Source organism: Sarcophilus harrisii, chromosome 2 (genome assembly GCF_902635505.1).
Source record: "Sarcophilus harrisii chromosome 2, mSarHar1.11, whole genome shotgun sequence".
Lineage (NCBI taxonomy): Eukaryota > Metazoa > Chordata > Mammalia > Dasyuromorphia > Dasyuridae > Sarcophilus > Sarcophilus harrisii.
In genome coordinates, this window is record NC_045427.1 from 511,724,567 (window position 1) to 511,742,627 (window position 18,061).

Genomic DNA, 18,061 nt, shown 5'->3' on the forward strand with positions numbered 1-18,061 from the left:
CTAGTAGAAGAAGACCTGCGCCTGGGCTTGGCCTCTCCCTGTTCCATGCTACCTATAAGTTTCTTAGAGTTGGTGAGAAGTTTATTGGCAGTTTATTGCCTTCTTGTTCTCCCAGCCCATCTGCCCTGCCTTCTTACAAGATCATGAAGTGACTTGCTCCAGATCCAGGTGGTAAATGCCAGAATTTAGGCTTTAGTTCCTAGATTCTTCCATTCCAGACCATTCCTCAGGTGATTACTTTGCATGCTATGTACCAGGCACTGTGCTCAAAACAAAGCAAAACAAAAAAATCAAATAGTCTGTACTTTTAGGGAGATTAACTTTTTTTGGGGAAATATATGCTCATATAAATAGATATCAAAATAAACATAAGATAATTGTGGGAGGTGGGGTAATGGTAATTCACTTGAGGGAAGGAGCAGGACAGGCTTCAAGGTAGTCATAGCTCACCTTGAAATCACTGAGATTTGAGGGAAACTAGGGATGGGATTTTCATCAGAGATGATGATGAGGAGGGAATACAACACAGGAATGGAGACAGGATAGCCTTTGCTGAGGCAGGGACTCAGGGAATAGAATGTTGTGTGAGTCTGAGGAACAGCAAGTAGGCTATTTCGGCTAGATGATAGAATGTATAAAAGGGAACAACATGTACTAAATCTAGAAAGATAGATTGGAGTCAGATGGTAAAGAACTTTAAATGCTAGACAGAGGAATTGGTATGTAATCCTTCAAGTGACAGATCCACTTTAGCTTCTTGAGCAAGGATGACACAATCAGACTCATTGTTTAGGAATATCCCTGTTAGCTATGTGACATGTAAACTGGAGAAAAGAAGGGTTCAAAGTTAGAAAATTTTGACAATAGATTTTGAAAAACAGGAGATTGTTGTAATAGGCCAGGTAAAAAGGGTGATGAAGGCCTGTAAAAAGTGAAAGATGAATCTTAGGTTGCAAACCTATGTGATTAGAAGAATGGTAGTCCCCTTGACAGAAATAAGGAAATTCAGAAAAGGGTTTGAAAAAGATAATGAGTTCTGTTTTGCCTATGTGCAGTTTGAGATAATTATGGGATGGTAAATTGAAAATATCCAGTAATGAGATGGGACTGAATCTCAGCAAAGAGAAATATTCATAGAGATGATAATTGAATCCAAAGGAGCTGATTAAATCCCTAAGAGTAGTGAGAGTAGTGCTCAGGACAGAACCTTGGGAACATACTTATAGGTAAAAGGTTGGGACATGGTTTTTAATTCAGGAAAGAAGACCCAAATCAGCTGCATAGATAAGAGGGGAGCACCAAGGGGGAGAAGTGTCATAAAAGTCCAAAGCAGAGTATATCCATGAAAAGAGGGTAAAATACTATTAAATGATCAAAAGAAATGAGAATTGAGAATTGAGAAAGGGCCCTTAGGTTTGGAATTCAAAAACTATTGGTACCTTGGGAGAAGGCAGTTTCAGGTGAGTGATAAAGAAACCAGTTTGTAAAGAGTTATGGAGTGAAATTAGAGGAAGTAGAGACAAAATATGTAGATAATTGTGAAAGGGGGGAGAGAGACAACAATGACTTGAATGGATTGTAGGGTCAAATGAATTTTTTTTTTAAAGGATAGGGGAGACCTGGGCATCTTAGTAGGTAGTAGGGAAGGAATAAGTAGAGGTAGAGAGAGATTAGTGAGGGAGTAGGGGTGATTGTGGAAGCAATATGCTGAAGGCAGTGGGAGATGAGATCAAGGCTAAAGGAATGAGTTTTGCTTTTCTTGGAGATTAGAATAAAGGACAGAATTTTTTTTTTAAGGAATTTTGAGATTTACACTAGTAAGAGAAGTGGGAACTCAAGGCAAATGACATATTTCCTCAGTAAAATATGAGTTAAGGACTTGTTGAGAAGGTAGAGGTGTTTTGAGATGCTTGAGCAATTAGGAGAATTAGGGAAGAGTAAACAGTTAAATTTTAAAGTAATTTTAGAATAAAAAACTAAAATTTAAAAATATTTTGAACTTTTATTTTTTCAATTAGCAAGCATTTGTTTTTATCTATATCCTTCCTGACATCTCCTTCTTTCCACCCTGACTGAAAAAGGAATAAAACCAAAACTTTTATAACAATATACTTAGTAAAACAAAACAGTCTTAGGTTAGCCTTAATGTACAATCATATTCTATTGCATTCATATACCATAATTTGTTTAGTTATTCTCTAATTAATTGGTACTGCCTCCTCTTTCAGAACTTTGCTATTATAAAAAACTGTTCCCATTTTTTTGGGGGGGGCATTTACATATAGATCCTTTCCCTCTTTTATTCATCTCTTTGGGATGTGAGTAGAGGTATTGCTAGGGCAAAGTATATACTGTTTTGTGACTTTGAAGGTATAGTTGCAAATTGCTTTCTAGAATGCTGATATCAATTCATAACTATTAATTGTACATTAATAGACCTGTTTTTGTGACATACCTTTGATATTTGTTGTTTTCTTGTTCCTTTTTTTAATCATCTTTGCCAATCACCTAAATATGAAGCTTAAATCTGGCTGTTTCTTTCATTATTAATGATTTGGAGCTAACATAACTGGTGGTAGTTTGGATTTCTTCTTTTGAAATGCCTGTTTATATTCTTTGACTCCTTATTACTTGGGGAATGGCTGTTGTCCTTATATATTTGAATCAGTTACTTCATTTTAGGAATGGGAAGAAGTAAGCTTTCATAGCAAAATAAGCCATGGACTTTTAGGTTATTGCCCTCTGAAGATTGTAATTGCCATATTATAATTTACAACTATGACTGAATGGTTAACATTGAATCACAAAATCCAGTTAACTAGAATCTCATTCACTGAGCTTCCTGGGTAACTATATTTTATTATACTAAGTTGTGATGTGTGTGTGTTTGGGGGTATGTATGTGTGAGGGGGTATCCTTCAAAATTAAGGGACTTGCCCAGGATCACACAGCTAGTAAGCATGAATTATGCTTTTAATCCAGTATTTCTCATTTTTAGATATATGTATAGTTTGGAAAAGATAAACTTTATTGATTTTTAAATATCCAAATTCAATTTAGAATAAATTTAACTAAAAGAGTAAGACTTTTTTTATGCCTCACAGAAAAATTAGAGCTGTTTTAAGACCACTTTAACTCAAATTCTGTTAAAATTTTGTTTGAATTTATCTTGTCATCATTTCTTAATTTAGAAAGATCCATACTTAAAATTATGTTAGCTGGATTATGGCCTATATCAGTTTATTTTCATTAAAGGGAGGGGTAGGAACAAGCATTTATTAAGCACCTGTAATGTGATAAATTTTGTATTATGTGTTAAGGACCATGCCTAAGTGTGAAGGGGCAGGCCAATTCTCTGAAAGCCTCCACATCTGTGAATCATAACACACTTGAAGGAATTGCAACTCAGCCTTTACTGATTCAGATGTTGCTTGTGGATTGTGGATGAAATAAATTTTGGGCAAGAAGGAAGAGGAGAATCAGAAAATGCAACTGCCTCTCAGTCTCTTTGTGTCATTATCATCCTCTCACATGAAGGGATCTATTCTGCTGGACAGAAGTAGATCCCTAGCAGTCACTAGTAGGTTGCTCTCATAACGATTAAGTACTTTAGAAATGTCTCATTTAATTCTTTAATACTAGTTTGCTGACAATGCCTTACATTTATGATTCTATTATGATTAGCTTATTTTTAAAAAAGTAATTAAAACTTTGAAATCAAGAATAGAACCATTATCTAACAGAGAATGTTTGCAAGAAGGTGTTTCTAGGTAGCCTCATACTTTGTATCATTCTGAGGGAACATTTTATTGCCATCATAGGGAGCAGATTAACTGCTGAATTGCTCAGATTATATGAAGGTGGACTTCCTATTTAATCTCTTGAACAGAAATTGGCTGTTGGGTCTTACCTTGTATATTTATATTCAGTCCCCTCCTCTAGGAGAATTTCATTACAAGAATTGTAATTGTAATTACATTCCAACAAATGTTTAAAGATTCTTTTTTTCCCTGAGGCAATTCTGCCCAGGGTCACACAGCTAGGAAATGTTAAGTGTCTGAGATCACATTTGAACTGAGGTCCTCCTGACTTCAGGACTGGTGCTCTATTCACTGCACCACCTAGCTGCCCCTGTTTAAAGATCCTTAATTGGAAGGAAGTCAATATCAACTGTCCCTGCCATGGCCCACCCATTTTTTCAACTTTTTAACAAGGCTAATTGACCAATATCTACCTTATCCTTGCTGTTACCAACCACAGCATGTCTTCATTTTGATCCTTATGAACCTGCTGATCCTAATCTATATAATGCCATTAGACCAGAGAGTCTTGGAGGAGAAAGGGAGGCTGGGGACCTTGCACAGCCCTCCTTCACTTAATTCTGACTTACTTTCATGTCATGGTATTGCCACTCTGATGTCATGATCCTCTTTGAGAGCAAAGGATCACCTTTGTGAGTAGAGCTGCCCCATTGGGGACTCAACTGAATTGATCTGCAATTTTTTTCTCTCTCTTTCCCCTCTCTTCTCCTCAAGAGAGCAAACAATCTGATATAAATTAAATATGTGCAGTCCTAATGTATTTCCATATGTCATGTTATGCAAGAAAAATCAGACCAAAAGGATGAAAAACAACGAAAAAGAAGAAAATTCTATGCTTTGATCCACATTCATTCTCTATAGTTCTTTATCTGGATGTGATTAGCATTTTCCATCTGAAGTCTATTGAAATTGCCTTGAACCCACTGCATTGTTGAGAAGAGTCAAGTCCATCACAGACAATCATCATATATAGACTTTTGACATTCTGGCATCTTTCTGACATTGATTAGCCAACAATAGTCCCAGGCTAAGCCTTTACTGGTTGTTGTTTGTGTCTCGGTTGACTCAGAATGAATATAAATAGCATTTTTTTTGTTTGTTTGTTTGTTTTAGCCAGAAACCCTGAGGGTCTTTCCTTCTCAAATTAGATTTTTTTTTTGGACTGGGTAAAGGAGTCTCTTCTTTGTCTCAGTTTTTACTTAGCCTTAATTATTGAATGGGTGTTGGCTTGGTCAAACTGAGATTCGTTAAAGATCTTAACTTAAAAAGACCAAGTCTTCTGCTGCATTCAAGGTCATCTATGAATCTCTATCTTGCTATTAAATCCAGAAGGCTGGATTCTAGGCAAAATTCTGGGCAGCTTAGTCAAGCAGAGGTATTCCCATCCTCTAGTATGGAGCCATAATCTTGCTGAAGCCTATGGTATCCTGTCTTAGATTTAATTCCCTTATTATTCCTTATTTACAAAAAATAAAAAATATATGCTTTAATTATTTATTATTCAACTGTAGCTGACTCAGTATTTACTTTTAAATATCTTATACTTTTGTCACTGTTTATTCTTTGTTCTAGTAGAAAGATTAACATTAGAGTTCTATAAGCACTTCTCTATATATGTATTTAATTAAAAAAAATTTTTTTTTTGTTTTGGCAGAGGCAATTGTGGTTAAATGACTTGCCCAGGGTCACAACTAGGAAGTATTAAATGTCTGAGTCCTGATTTGAACTCAGATCCTCCTTACTTCAGGGCTGATGCCCTATCTAGCACCATCTAGCTATCCCAAAACTTTTTTTTTTTAAGGACACAATTTCTTTTTTGTCATATCAAACATCCCAATAACCTTTCCATAAAAAAGCTAAGTAAACCATCTAATATTAGTCTTTGTCCTTGACAGCAGTGGGATTTTCTAAGTTAATGGAAAGGAAAGTAGATAGTGTATTTTAACATTAATCACCTGGAACCAACATTGGATGGCCTGAATTTTATTGTCTTTTAGTTTTATCTTAATTTATGTGATCAGGACAGTTAGGTGGTATAGTTGATAGAGCACCTCCTGAAGTCAGGAGGATCTGAGCTCAAATTTGGTCTCAGATACTTAATACTTCCTAGCTGGGTAATCCAAGGCAAGTCATTTAATCCCTATTGCCTCAGCCAAAAAAAATAAAATAAAACTTAATTTACATGATCACAGTCCTTGTATATAGCATTCTTTTGGTACTACCTTATTTACTTGGCACCAGTTCATATAGATCTTCCCATGTTTTTTTCATTCTTTATGTTTTTGTTTCTTATGACCAGAAATGTCTCTATGTTCATGTAGACTAGGGGCAGGAATTGAACCTGTAATTTCGGTTGATAATAGGCAATTCCCAGATGCGGATATAATTCTATCAATGTAGGTTAATCCTTCTTAGCAACTAATAGTCTTAGCTTTCTAGTAACTTTGCAGAGTCAGAGATACCATAGGTATCAGAGGAGGACTTGAACTGAGGTCTTTCTGACTTTTAAGGTTTATATATTTTATATTACTATATACTTTTTGTTATGCTTCAATGCTTCCTTCTATATTCATATATAGAACCATAATTAGGGCAGGGCAGTCTGTGCTTTGTGCATTGTACCAACTTGCTCGTAGAGAGAACTTCTTTGCTGCACTGCTCCAGAGACTATCTTCCTTTTATCTCTTGGTATTTCACCAACTTGGTGTCCTTTGGGACTGACAGAAGACCCAGGAAAAGAGAATGGAATTTCAATTTATTGGAGGACTGTTGATTAGAGTGGGAAGTCAAGCTGTCCTGTCTTATGTCATGACAATACCAGTAGTCAGATTATCCTCTGCCCCCTACTCCCTTCTTATTCTCAACACTTCTTTGTCTGCCCCCTCAACTATTTTTGCCCCAGTGGAAAAAATTCCGCTTATTCTGTTTTTATAACAGTTTGCTCAACCATTTCTCATCATGGAGCATATACTTTGTTTTCAGCTTTTAGATAAAATAAATAATACTGCTGTGAATATTTTAGTACATATAAAACCTTTCTATCTTTGATCTTCCTAATAATATATACCCAGTAGTGATTTCATTGATTCCAAAGGTAAGAACAGTTTATTAACTTTTAAGTAACTTCCACTTTCTCTTTTTACTAAATAATAACTACAAAGCATTGGCCTAATTATCTATTATCTTGGCTCAAGAATCATTAATGTCTCCTATTGCCTCTAAGATGAATATCAATTTCTCACTTGTCATTTCAAGGCCTTCACACTTTGGTACCATCATACATTTCTAAACATATTTCACATTTTCACTCATTGCACATTTTATTTTAAACAAATTGGCCTTCTTGTTTCCTAAACTCAACATTGGTTTTCTAATGCTGCCCCATTCCTTTGCACAGGCTGTCTTGTACAGGCTGTCCTATATCCCTAGGATTTACTTCTTTTTCTTTAGGTTATTTAGAATGTCTATTTTTCTCCATTGCTTACCTTAAATACTTCTTGTGGTAATGCTTTTCTGATCTCCACTCCCAATTGCATTGCTCTTTCATTCCTAAGATTATTTTGTATTTGTATATCTCTATAAGTGTTTTCTATGTATCCCTTTTTTTCCTGGGATAATTGGATCAATTTACAGCTTCACCAACAGTGTAAGAATGTGTGTCTATCTTCTCCAACAATGAATAACAGATAAACAATTTCATGTTAAATTGTTCACGCTGATATTTTTCTATTAGTTTGCTTTCATGTTCTATAAGTACCATAAATTATTATTATTAATTTTTTATTACAGCTTTTTATATACAAAACATATGCATGGGTAATTTTTCAACACTGACCCTTGCAAAAACTTCTGTTTTAACTTTTCCCCTCCTTCCCTCTAACCCCTCCCCTAGATGGCAGGTAGTACCATACATGTTAAATATGTTAAAGTATATGTTAAATACAATATATGTATACATATTTATACAGTTATCTTGTTGCACAAGAAAGATCAGATTTTGAAAGAAGATAAAAATAACCCGAGAAGAAAAAAACAAAAATGCAAGCAAACAATAACAGAAAGAGTGGAAATGTAATGCTGTGGTCCATACTCATTTCCCAGTGTTCTTTCTCTGGGTGTAGCTGGTTCTGTTCATTACAGATCAATTGGAACTGATTTGGATCCTCTCATTGTTGGAGAGAGCCACATCCATCAGAATTGATCATAATATAGTATTGTTGTTGAAGTATATAATGATCTCCTGGTTCTGCTCATTTCACTTAACATCAGTTCATGTAAGTCTCTCCAAGCCTCTCTGTAGTCATCCTGCTGGTCATTTCTTATAGAACAATATTATTCTATAATATTCATATACCACAATTTACTCAGCCATTCTCCAATTGATTGGAGTATCTCTTCAATTTCCAATTTATAGCCACTATCAAAAGGGCTGCCACAAACATTTTTGCACATATGGGTCCCTTTCCTTTCTTTGATATCTCTTTGAGATATAAGCCCAATAGTAACACTACTGGATCAAAGGATATGCACAGTTTGACAACTTTTTGAGTATAGTTCCAAATTGCTCTTCAGAATGGTTGGATTGGTTCACAACTCCACCAACAATTCATCAGTGTTCCAGTTTTCCCACATCCCCTCCAACATTCATCATTATCTTTTCCTGTCATCTTAGCCAATTTGACAGGTATGTAGTGGTATCTCAGAGTTGTCTTAATTTGCAGTTCTCTGATCAACAATGATTTGGAACACCTTTCCATATGACTAGAAATAGTTTCCATTTCTTCATCTGAAAATTAGTACCCTAAATTATTAATGTTAACTTAGTTATTGGAGAACTCTTTAGGCCTAAGAACATTTTTTTTTTTATTCTTACATATCACTTATATGTATAAGGAAAATGTTGAAGTCCCTCTAAGACGTGATGGAGAATGATATCAAAACCATGGTTTTCATAAAATATTTTAATAATTTATAAGCTAATTATGCCCAAAGGACAATAAAACTGTGCATACTCTTTGAGTAACTATTATACGACTATGCATGTGTCTCAAAGAGATTCTTTTAAAAAAGGAAAAAGACCTGTATAAACAAAACTATACGTAGTAGCTTTTTTGTGATAAAAAAAATTGGAAATTGAGGGGATACCCATCAATTGGGAAGTGGCCAAATAACTTATGGTATATGATTATGGTGGAATACTATTGTGGTATAAGAAATGATGAGCAGGATGCTTTCAGAAAAACCTGGAAAGATTTGCATAAACTGATGCAAAGTGAAATGAGCAGAACCAGGAGAACATTATAACATTAGCAGCAATATTATATGATAATCAATTGTGAATCACTTAACTATTCTCAAGCATATAAAATCCAAGACAATTCAGAAAGACTTATGACAGAAAATGCTATCTACTTACAGAGAATGAACCCAGGGAATCTGAATGCAAATGAAAGCATACTTTTTTTTTTTTTTTTGCGCTGAGGCAAATGGGGTTAAGTGCCTTGCCCAGAGTCACACATCTAGGAAGTGTTAAGTGTCTGAGGTCAGATTTGAACTCAGGTTCACCTGACTAGAGGGCTGGTGCTCTGTCAACTATACCAACTAGCTGCCCCTGAAAGCATACTTTTAAAAACCATTCTTTATTTTTGTATTTTCTTTGACATTATTAAAATGGAAGTGTTTTATGTGATTGCATATGTGTAACCTTTATGAAATTGTTAACCTCTTTAATAAGGGATGAAGGGAGGAAGAGAATTTGGAATTCAAAATTTTGAAAAAAGTTAAATTGTTTTTATATGTAATTAGAAATACAAAATATTTAGTGAAAATAAAATTTTAAGTTAAATGAAAACAAATTAAATATCAATATCTAGAAAACTATTTGTAAGAAATTATCACCCTAATTCATTTAGTAAATGAAAACTAAGTTTTTAATATGATTCTCTTTCGTTTGTGATGATTATAAAATATTTATTATAGCCAAAATATAATCCAAATAATTGGTGAGATGATGTGATATAATGAAAAGAGTATTTGTTTTGAATTACAAAATCATAGTTACAGAATTTGAGAGTTGAAAGGAACCTTAGCTACCAGCTTTTCTAACCCTTACATAAAAGGAATCCTTCTAATATAACCTTGGTTTGAATACTTTGCAGGAGAGGGAAGCCATTACTTCCTGATGTAACCCATTTCAATTTTGTACAGCTTTGATTGTTAAAAAGTTTTTTTCTAATCATGTCTAAACTTTTTTTTTTGAGAATTCTCTGATTTTTTTAAAAATAATAATAGATTTTTATTTTTCAAAATACATTAACCCTTGCAAAACCTTATGTTTGAAAATTTCCTCCCTTTCTTTCCACCTCCTCCTTCCCCTAAATAGCAAGCAATCCAATACAGGTTAAATTTGTGCAAGTCTTCTAAACATATTTCCATATTTATCATGCTGAACAACAATGTGATCCATAGTCATTCTCCATAGTCATTTTTCTGGATGCAGATGGCTCCCTCCATACAAATGTTGACTTGAATCACCTCATTGTTGAAAAGAGTCAAATCCATCACAGTTGATCATCATATAATCGTATTTTCTTGGTTCGCTTTATTTAGCATCAGATCATGTAAATCTCTCAAGGCCTTTCTGAAATCCTCTTGCTGGTCATTTCTTAGAGAATAATAATATTCCATAACATTCATATACCATAACTTATTCAACTGTTCTCCAATTGATGGGCATCCACTCATTTTCCAGTTCCTTGCCAAAAAGGGCTGCTACAAACATTTTTGCACATGTGGGTTCTTTTCCCTTTTTTATGATCTCTTTGGGATACAGATTCAGTAGAGACACTGCTGGATTAGAGTATGTATGATTTGATAGCTCTTTGGGCATAGTTCCAAATACCTCTTCAATACTGTTGGATCAGTTTACAACTCTACTGTATCCCCTCCAAGAATTATCATTACCCTTTTCTGTCATCTTAGCCAATCTGAGAGGTGTGAAGTGGTCAAGTCTAAACTTTTGCAGCTTCTAATTCTTCCTTTTGGAACCAAGCTTATTTTTCTTTAATCCCCTGTGCTTAGCATTTAACATTTAATGTTAAACATTTAATAAATGCTTTTTCATTCATTCTCTTCATTTATCCAGGGAAGTTAGGTACCTTCTTGATATTTAAGAAAATGTATCTGGATATTAGGTGCTTATTAATGGTTTTTGTACTGATATTATCATTGCAAAAGTCATTTTCCTTAGCAGGGGAAGCAGAAACAAAGTAAGAATGGAGTAGCTTTGCTTTCTCTTTGTTGTCAGTTATCATTACTGTCTGCTCCAAACACACATCTCATCTCTTCTTGAATGCTTTTCTTTCTTCAAAATAGCTTAATCCTTTCCCAGTGCCTACCCCCCAACAAAACACAACAACCTAATTCAATGCTTGTCTGTTTCCCTTGGTTTCCTGGAAGAATTGGTTTCCTTCTCCAGGCTTAACTCATTATGATCTTTTGCCTTCCTGACATTGTTTACAGCTATAGTCATCTTTGTTAATAAGCATTACAATTATTGTATGATTTTTGCTGAAATCTTAGTTGGTATGTGTATTCTTTGAATATACATATTAGTCTTTTCACCCAAGTCATATGTTTCCTTCTCACTAGAATTATTTGTTTTTGTGTTTCCAGAATTTTGTTTTGGAACATCTCTTCTTCTTCCTGTGTTGGCTTCCATTTTAGTTCATGAGCTTATACCCTTTCTTTCCTTTGACCCTTTTGATATCCTTTTTCTAAAATCTATAGTGTATATCTTACTATGCCCAAATTTCTTCTCCTCTGTCACAAACTCTAAAAGAGAATGGTCATTTTCCACTAATGTTTCCACCTGAGAAACCGATTTCTACTTCTCAGTGAATATCAGATCCAAAATAAAATTTTCCTTAATTCTTCTACTTTTGAAGGAGATAGTTCTTCAAGGAAAGCTTAGATTCACATCCTGATTCTGTTTTTTTTTTGCTTTCTGTACAACCTTGTGCTGAATGCTTTACCTTTTTGACCCTCAATTTCTTCTTTTGATGGGTGGAATTGGACTGGGTAATCTTTGAAGACTCTTCCAGGTCTAAATTCTATGAGCTGTTAATATAAACATAGCATTAATATGACTGTTGCCAGTAATGGACTCACAGAATCATACTATAATGATAATTGATTATTTTATTTAATTTCCTAACAAAGACTCATAATTTTCTAAGTTCAATTAACACATTTACTGAGTGCAGACATGTTGATAATAAAAGAAAACTCTTTTTGCTCAAGCTTTTTTATGGATATAAGTCTGATGTGTCTTAAGAAACTTTTTGGTTTTATCTGTTTCTTTTTAATATTTGTCTTTTGTTGTTTATTTAATATTTAAATCACAACTTCCTTAAAAATAAAAGAGTGAAAACTTAGGGTTGGAGTTTTCTGCAAATTTTTATGGTTCTATAGATTTATGAAGTTATTTTAGTGCCATATATAAACTGTTAAATAATTTGGTGCATATTTTTTCAACAGATGTGAATCATTGAAAAGAAAATGGCACAACGAAGCACTGTACTTCCATCCCTTGTTACTGAGGAAAGGTATAATATATAAAAAATATCTATTTTTAGGGACCTAATTTTTTTTAGTGCAAATACTGCTTTTCTTTTAAACTAATTTTGCATAGTTCTGTGATGTGGGTATTTAATCTGTGTCTGTTTAACCACAAATAGCTATGTTAAAGGACAAGAGTATTACATATTGTTCACTTTCCTCTTCCAAAGTTTTCTTCTCTAGGATAAAATATTAGAAGATAATGAGCTGTTTTCCTTATAGCTAGAAGAGTAGCCCTTCATATTTGTACTTTTAGAAAGTTAAAGAGCTGAGGCAGTAGCCATCAATTTTTGCTCTTGAAAATTCTGCCTGGTTTCTTGACCCCAGCCTATTGGAGAGACAGTTGAATCCTTACTGAGAAGGAAAAGTCTGTAAATATTGAGGATAAATGTAGGTAGGATGGAAGGTAGGATGGAAGATCTTCCTGCCTATTTCCAGTAGTTTGTGGGCCCCAAAGGTTAGAGATTATGTCTGATTAGATATTAATATATTTGTTTGCCTCTTATCCTACTCTTCAGGTAGTTTGCTAGCTGCTACCTAGTCTTGTGGGGAAAAATTAGGAAGAAAACCCTGTTTGCATAATGCATGCATGCTTATATTTGTTTTATAAAATATGTAGACTCAGACTCACAGTCTTTTCCTAGGTTAGAAATGCAAATGAAATTGTTCCCTTTTGCAGGCGAGTTAGAACCATGCCACGACATAGCCAGTCTTTGAGTGTTGCTCCATATTCATCTGCAAGCTTAGTGGAACAGTTGGAAGATAGAATTTTGTGCCATGAAAAAACAACTGCAGCACTTGTGGAACATGCTTTTCGTATAAAAGATGACATTGTAAACAGTTTGCAGAAAATGCAAAATAAAGGTGGAGGAGATCGATTGGCTAGATTGTTCTTAGAAGAGCACATCAGAAATATCACGGCAATAGTGAAACAACTTAATCGTGATATTGAGGTAAGATTTTTTTTAAGTCAAGAGATTATATTATGTTGTTGGTATTGCAGTTATACATCCTTGAAGGCTTCGTGTAATTTTTTCATTTGTGTTTCTCCTAACCTCCTGTATCCATTCACTTGCCAAATACCTCATATTCACACAGTACCTCCTATATTCATTGTCTCCTTTCCTTTCCTAGCACTATCACTCTGTCACTGGTCCTTGTTACAACTTGCCTTGAGTATTTAAGCAATTCCATTGTTCAAAACTCTTTAATGATTTTCTGTTACATATTAAACTCCTCTGCCTGACATTTAGAGACCTCCACAAGCTGGTGCCATCTTTTAAAACCTTATCTTAAATTAAACTTTTTTACATACTCTGTGTTTCAGCCAAAATGGATCAATCGCTTTTTCATGAATGTGTCCTATGTTTTTCTGATACTTTCATGCTTCTACTCAAATTGTTTTCAATATATAAATTTCTCTATCCCCACTTTCCACCTGTTGAAATCTTATTCATTTTTCAAAACTCTTCTTTACTCATTTTTTGTTGAGAAATAATGGTTTTTTTTTGCTCAGTTAGAAATGATTTTTCTTTTAGAACGTAAAACTATCATAGTACTTTTGTCATACTCTAATTTTCATTTTAGCTGTTTGTATACAAATTTTTCTAAATAGGTTGTATGTTATTTGAGGGAAGAAGGGAACCTTTACCTCAGTACTTTGCTAATAGTAGGCACTTTAAAATGTCACATTTAAAAAAATGGATTATTAGTATTAGTATAATTGTTAAATTATGGAACTGGAGGGATTTTCAAGAAATTTTATAGGCAATACTGAATCTAAACTATCCCCAATAAATATTTTTTTCCTAATGATTTTCATTTTCCTAATGATTTCCAGGAAAGAAGATTTCACAGCTATTCTTGTATTCATGATTGTATTTGATAATAGAGTCTACATTTAAAGCTGTAAGGGACCTCATGATTCATCTAGTCCAGTGCATTTCATTTTATGGATGAAGGAACTGAAGCCCAGAGAGGATCAATGATTTTTCGAGGGTCATGTAGGAAATTGCCAGGTCAAAATTTGAAATGCTGATCCTGTAGCTCCAAGAAGACCCAAAGCTCTTCTCACTGTTCCATGTTGCCTGTAATATTTGTCATTGTCTATGCTCTTCATGGATAATCCAAAATTCCTTTGGATCTCTTAAATAAGCTTCTTTTTGTTGGTCCATGGAGAAAAAACAAATTTTTAAAATAAGAACTTTACATACATTGAACTATTTATCATCTTTTCTTTCATTAGATTAAGTAGTATAACTTTTCTTAATTCTTTATCATAGATTTTATTTTCCAGCTTACACTCATTGTTAGTATTTTACTTAAACTCTCTTCTAATTTTTCCAAATTTCTCCTAAATGAACATAGTGATGACTGATAATGGATTTTTGTAATCAGTAAATATTCATGAAATATCTACTGTATGCAAAGCATCAAAAAGGCACAAAGTTGTTATCCTCTAGTTGTTAAATTCTAGTTTGGAAAAGATCTGATAACTAAAGACTTATAAGTACCAATTGTTAATATGGTATTAAAATACTTTATGCATAATTGTCAAATATTTGAATAAAAGGCATAAAGAAAATTACCAATATATTTAGAATTTATTCCAGGTCTTTTATTTTCCATTTGACCAAACTAAATTAGAAATACAATTTAAAATTCTGTCTGCATGTAGGTTATGATACTAATTTATTATTAAGTAATACCAGCTTTCATTTATCTTTTGAGGTTTCCATCTCCATTTACTACTGCAATTAGCAGGTAAGTTAATTGGTTTCTAGGGTTTGAAAAGATCTCCTCTCCTTTGCTTTTTATGTCATTTAAAGAAAAAGACTGCTTACTGTTTATTTGTGAGATGGAAATAGAAAGAATAAACTTGGGACAATTTCAAGTGATGGTGGTTCTTATATTTAGAATTTCCTTTCCTTTTAAGTTTCAGATTTGGGGCCTAAGCATTTTTGATCCGAAAGGAAGAAGAATTAGGCATTTGCAGCAACCCAGCTCAGTATTTGCATCCCCATACAGGGGTGAAGGTCCATTGGGGTGCTGACTGTGGTTTGTATCTAAAGCCCAAGAGATGTAGGAGGAATGAGATATAACTGTTGGAGAAAAAGGAACTGATAAGCCCTCATTACCCTATCACTAAAACAATAATAGCAGTTGATTATTCCCCTTGACTCTGTGGATTACAACAAAATGTGGCAAGTTCTTAAAGTGATGAGAGATCATTTTATATCCTGAGGAAGCTGAAGGCACATCAAAAAGCAATAAGGTCAAGAAGTTAGAACTGAACAAGGAACAACGGATTAGTTTAAGAATGGGAAAGGAGTATGAAAAGTTTGTATGTTGTCACCTCATTTATTTAACTTATGTACAAAGTATATCATGTGAAATACCAGGCTTGATGAATAAAAAGTCAGAATTAAGATTTCTTGGAGAAATATCTTTTTTTTTTTTTTTTTTATTTAATAGCCTTTAATTTACAGGATATATACATGGGTAACTTTACAGCATTAACAATTGCCAAACCTCTTGTTCCAATTTTTCACCTCTTACCCCCCCCCTCCCCCAAATGGCAGGATGACCAGTAGATGTTAAATATATCAAAATATAACCTAGATACACAATAAGTATACATGACCAAAACATCATTTTGCTGTACAAAAAGAATCAGACTCTGAATTATTGTACAATTAGCTTGTGAAGGAAATCAAAGATGCAGGTGTGCACAAATATAGGGACTGGGAATTCAATGTAATGGTTTCTAGTCATCTCCCAGAGTTCTTTTTCTGGGTATAGTTAGTTCAGTTCATTACTGCTCCATTAGAAATGATTTGGTTGATCTTGTTGCTGAGGATGGTGCTTGGAGAAATATCAACAATTTCAGATATGCAGATGATACCACTTAGATGGCAGAAAGTAAAGAAGTATTAAGAAACCTTTTGATGAGGATGAAAAAGTAGAGTACAAAAGCTGACTTGAACCTTAATATTTAAAAAAAACCCTAAGATCATGGTGCTTGATTCTATTACTTCTTGGCAAATAGAGGGATAAGAAATGGAAGCAGTGTCAAGTTTTGTATGCTTGGTCTCAAAGATTACTTCAGATGGCAACTGCAACCATGGAATGAAAAGATGTTTGCCCTTCAGAAGGATAGTTATGGCAAATCTGGACAACAAACTAAAAAGTAAAGATATTACCTTGCCAACAAAGATCTGTATAGTCAAAAGCTTTGTTTTTTTCTAGTAGCAATGTATGGCTATGAGATTTGGACTATGAAAGAAAACTGAGCATCACTTTCAAATTGTGATGCTGGAGAAGACTTTTGAAAATCCATTAGACAGCGGAGATTAAATTAGAAAATACTTAAATTAATTCAGACTAACTATAGGAAGGACAAATACTGAAACTGAAGCTTAGATATTTTGGCCACATAAGAAGAAGACAGGACTCTTTGGAAAAGATCTTGATGATGGAAAAAAGATTGAGGGCAAAAGGAGAAAGGCCTGGCAGAAGATGAGATGGATAGATAGTGTCATAGAAGCAACAGACATGAGCTTAGATAGATTTCAGGAAATAATGTAGAATAAAAGGGTCTGGTGTGCTATAATTCATGGGATCCTGAAGAGTTGGACTTGACCGAATGAATGAATACCTTTTTATTTAATAACATAATTCAAGTGATAACCCAGGAAATGGAGTGCTTCCCACTCCTTTTTTCTCCCCAAACTCCTGGTATAACAGTCAATATAAAGAAATTAGTCATGTTATCGCTACTTAATGATACTTTTTGGAGAAATGTCAATTTTACTAATATATAATTTAGTATATATTATTTATGTTGTCTAAAGAATGGAATGGGGCCTCTGAATGTGTTTCTCATAAAGTATATTCTCAACCAAATTTGTTGTATTTTCATCAATAAAATACCATGAGAACATGCTGTCACTGGGGCTGTGAAAGCTATGTAGCTATTGTGACCTAAAACTGGGTATTATGCTGCAATTTCATTTATTAAAATAGAATTGTACCTTTAGAAAGTCTACTATAATTTATGAGTCCATAAAGTGAGTGTTAATCTACTTCCCTTGACATTCAGGTTTCCACTTTATTTTGTTAATATAGGTTAATAATAGGTTAACCAACATTTATTAAGCCCTTATTTTGTTTAAGATATTTTACTAAGTGTTGAGGATACAAATAGAAATAGAAAGATAGATACTCGTCCTCCAGGAACTTACATTTGAATGGGGAAAACAATGAAATGAAGCTAAAAAGGGGAGGAGAAATACAAGCACATAGTGTTGGAATATGATGGAGGAAGTCTATATTACAGCTTACAGAGGAATGAGACAGAACTGGTCTCAGCTCTTTCCTTATATGAAGTTTGTAGAAGGAACCATTCAGTAAGAGGCAGGATCACAGAAGCGAGGGTATTTCCAAAGTGTGAATTCCATGGCTGTAGTGAGCCTTGAAGAACTAGGGCATAGTAAAAGAAGGCTAGAGTACAGTTTAGAGAGGAATGAGCAGGAAAAAAAATTATAGTTTCTAACAATTGCTCTTAAGACCTACAAGTCATTCTTTCTTTAAATGTGACACAGGAGAACTTTTTGTAGAAT

At 33.9% G+C, this 18,061-nt stretch overlaps 1 protein-coding gene across 1 annotated transcript in view; it reads left to right on the top strand.

Annotated features, from left to right (window-relative positions):
• Positions 1-18,061, top strand: part of FAM81A (family with sequence similarity 81 member A) — a 95,044-nt gene that overhangs the window by 8,824 nt on the left and 68,159 nt on the right. The window contains exons 2-3 of the mRNA XM_003755710.2: positions 12,360-12,427; positions 13,120-13,393. Coding sequence (XP_003755758.1) covers positions 12,381-12,427; positions 13,120-13,393 — 321 coding nt within the window. The 5' untranslated portion in view covers positions 12,360-12,380. The remainder of the gene's footprint in view (positions 1-12,359; positions 12,428-13,119; positions 13,394-18,061) is intronic.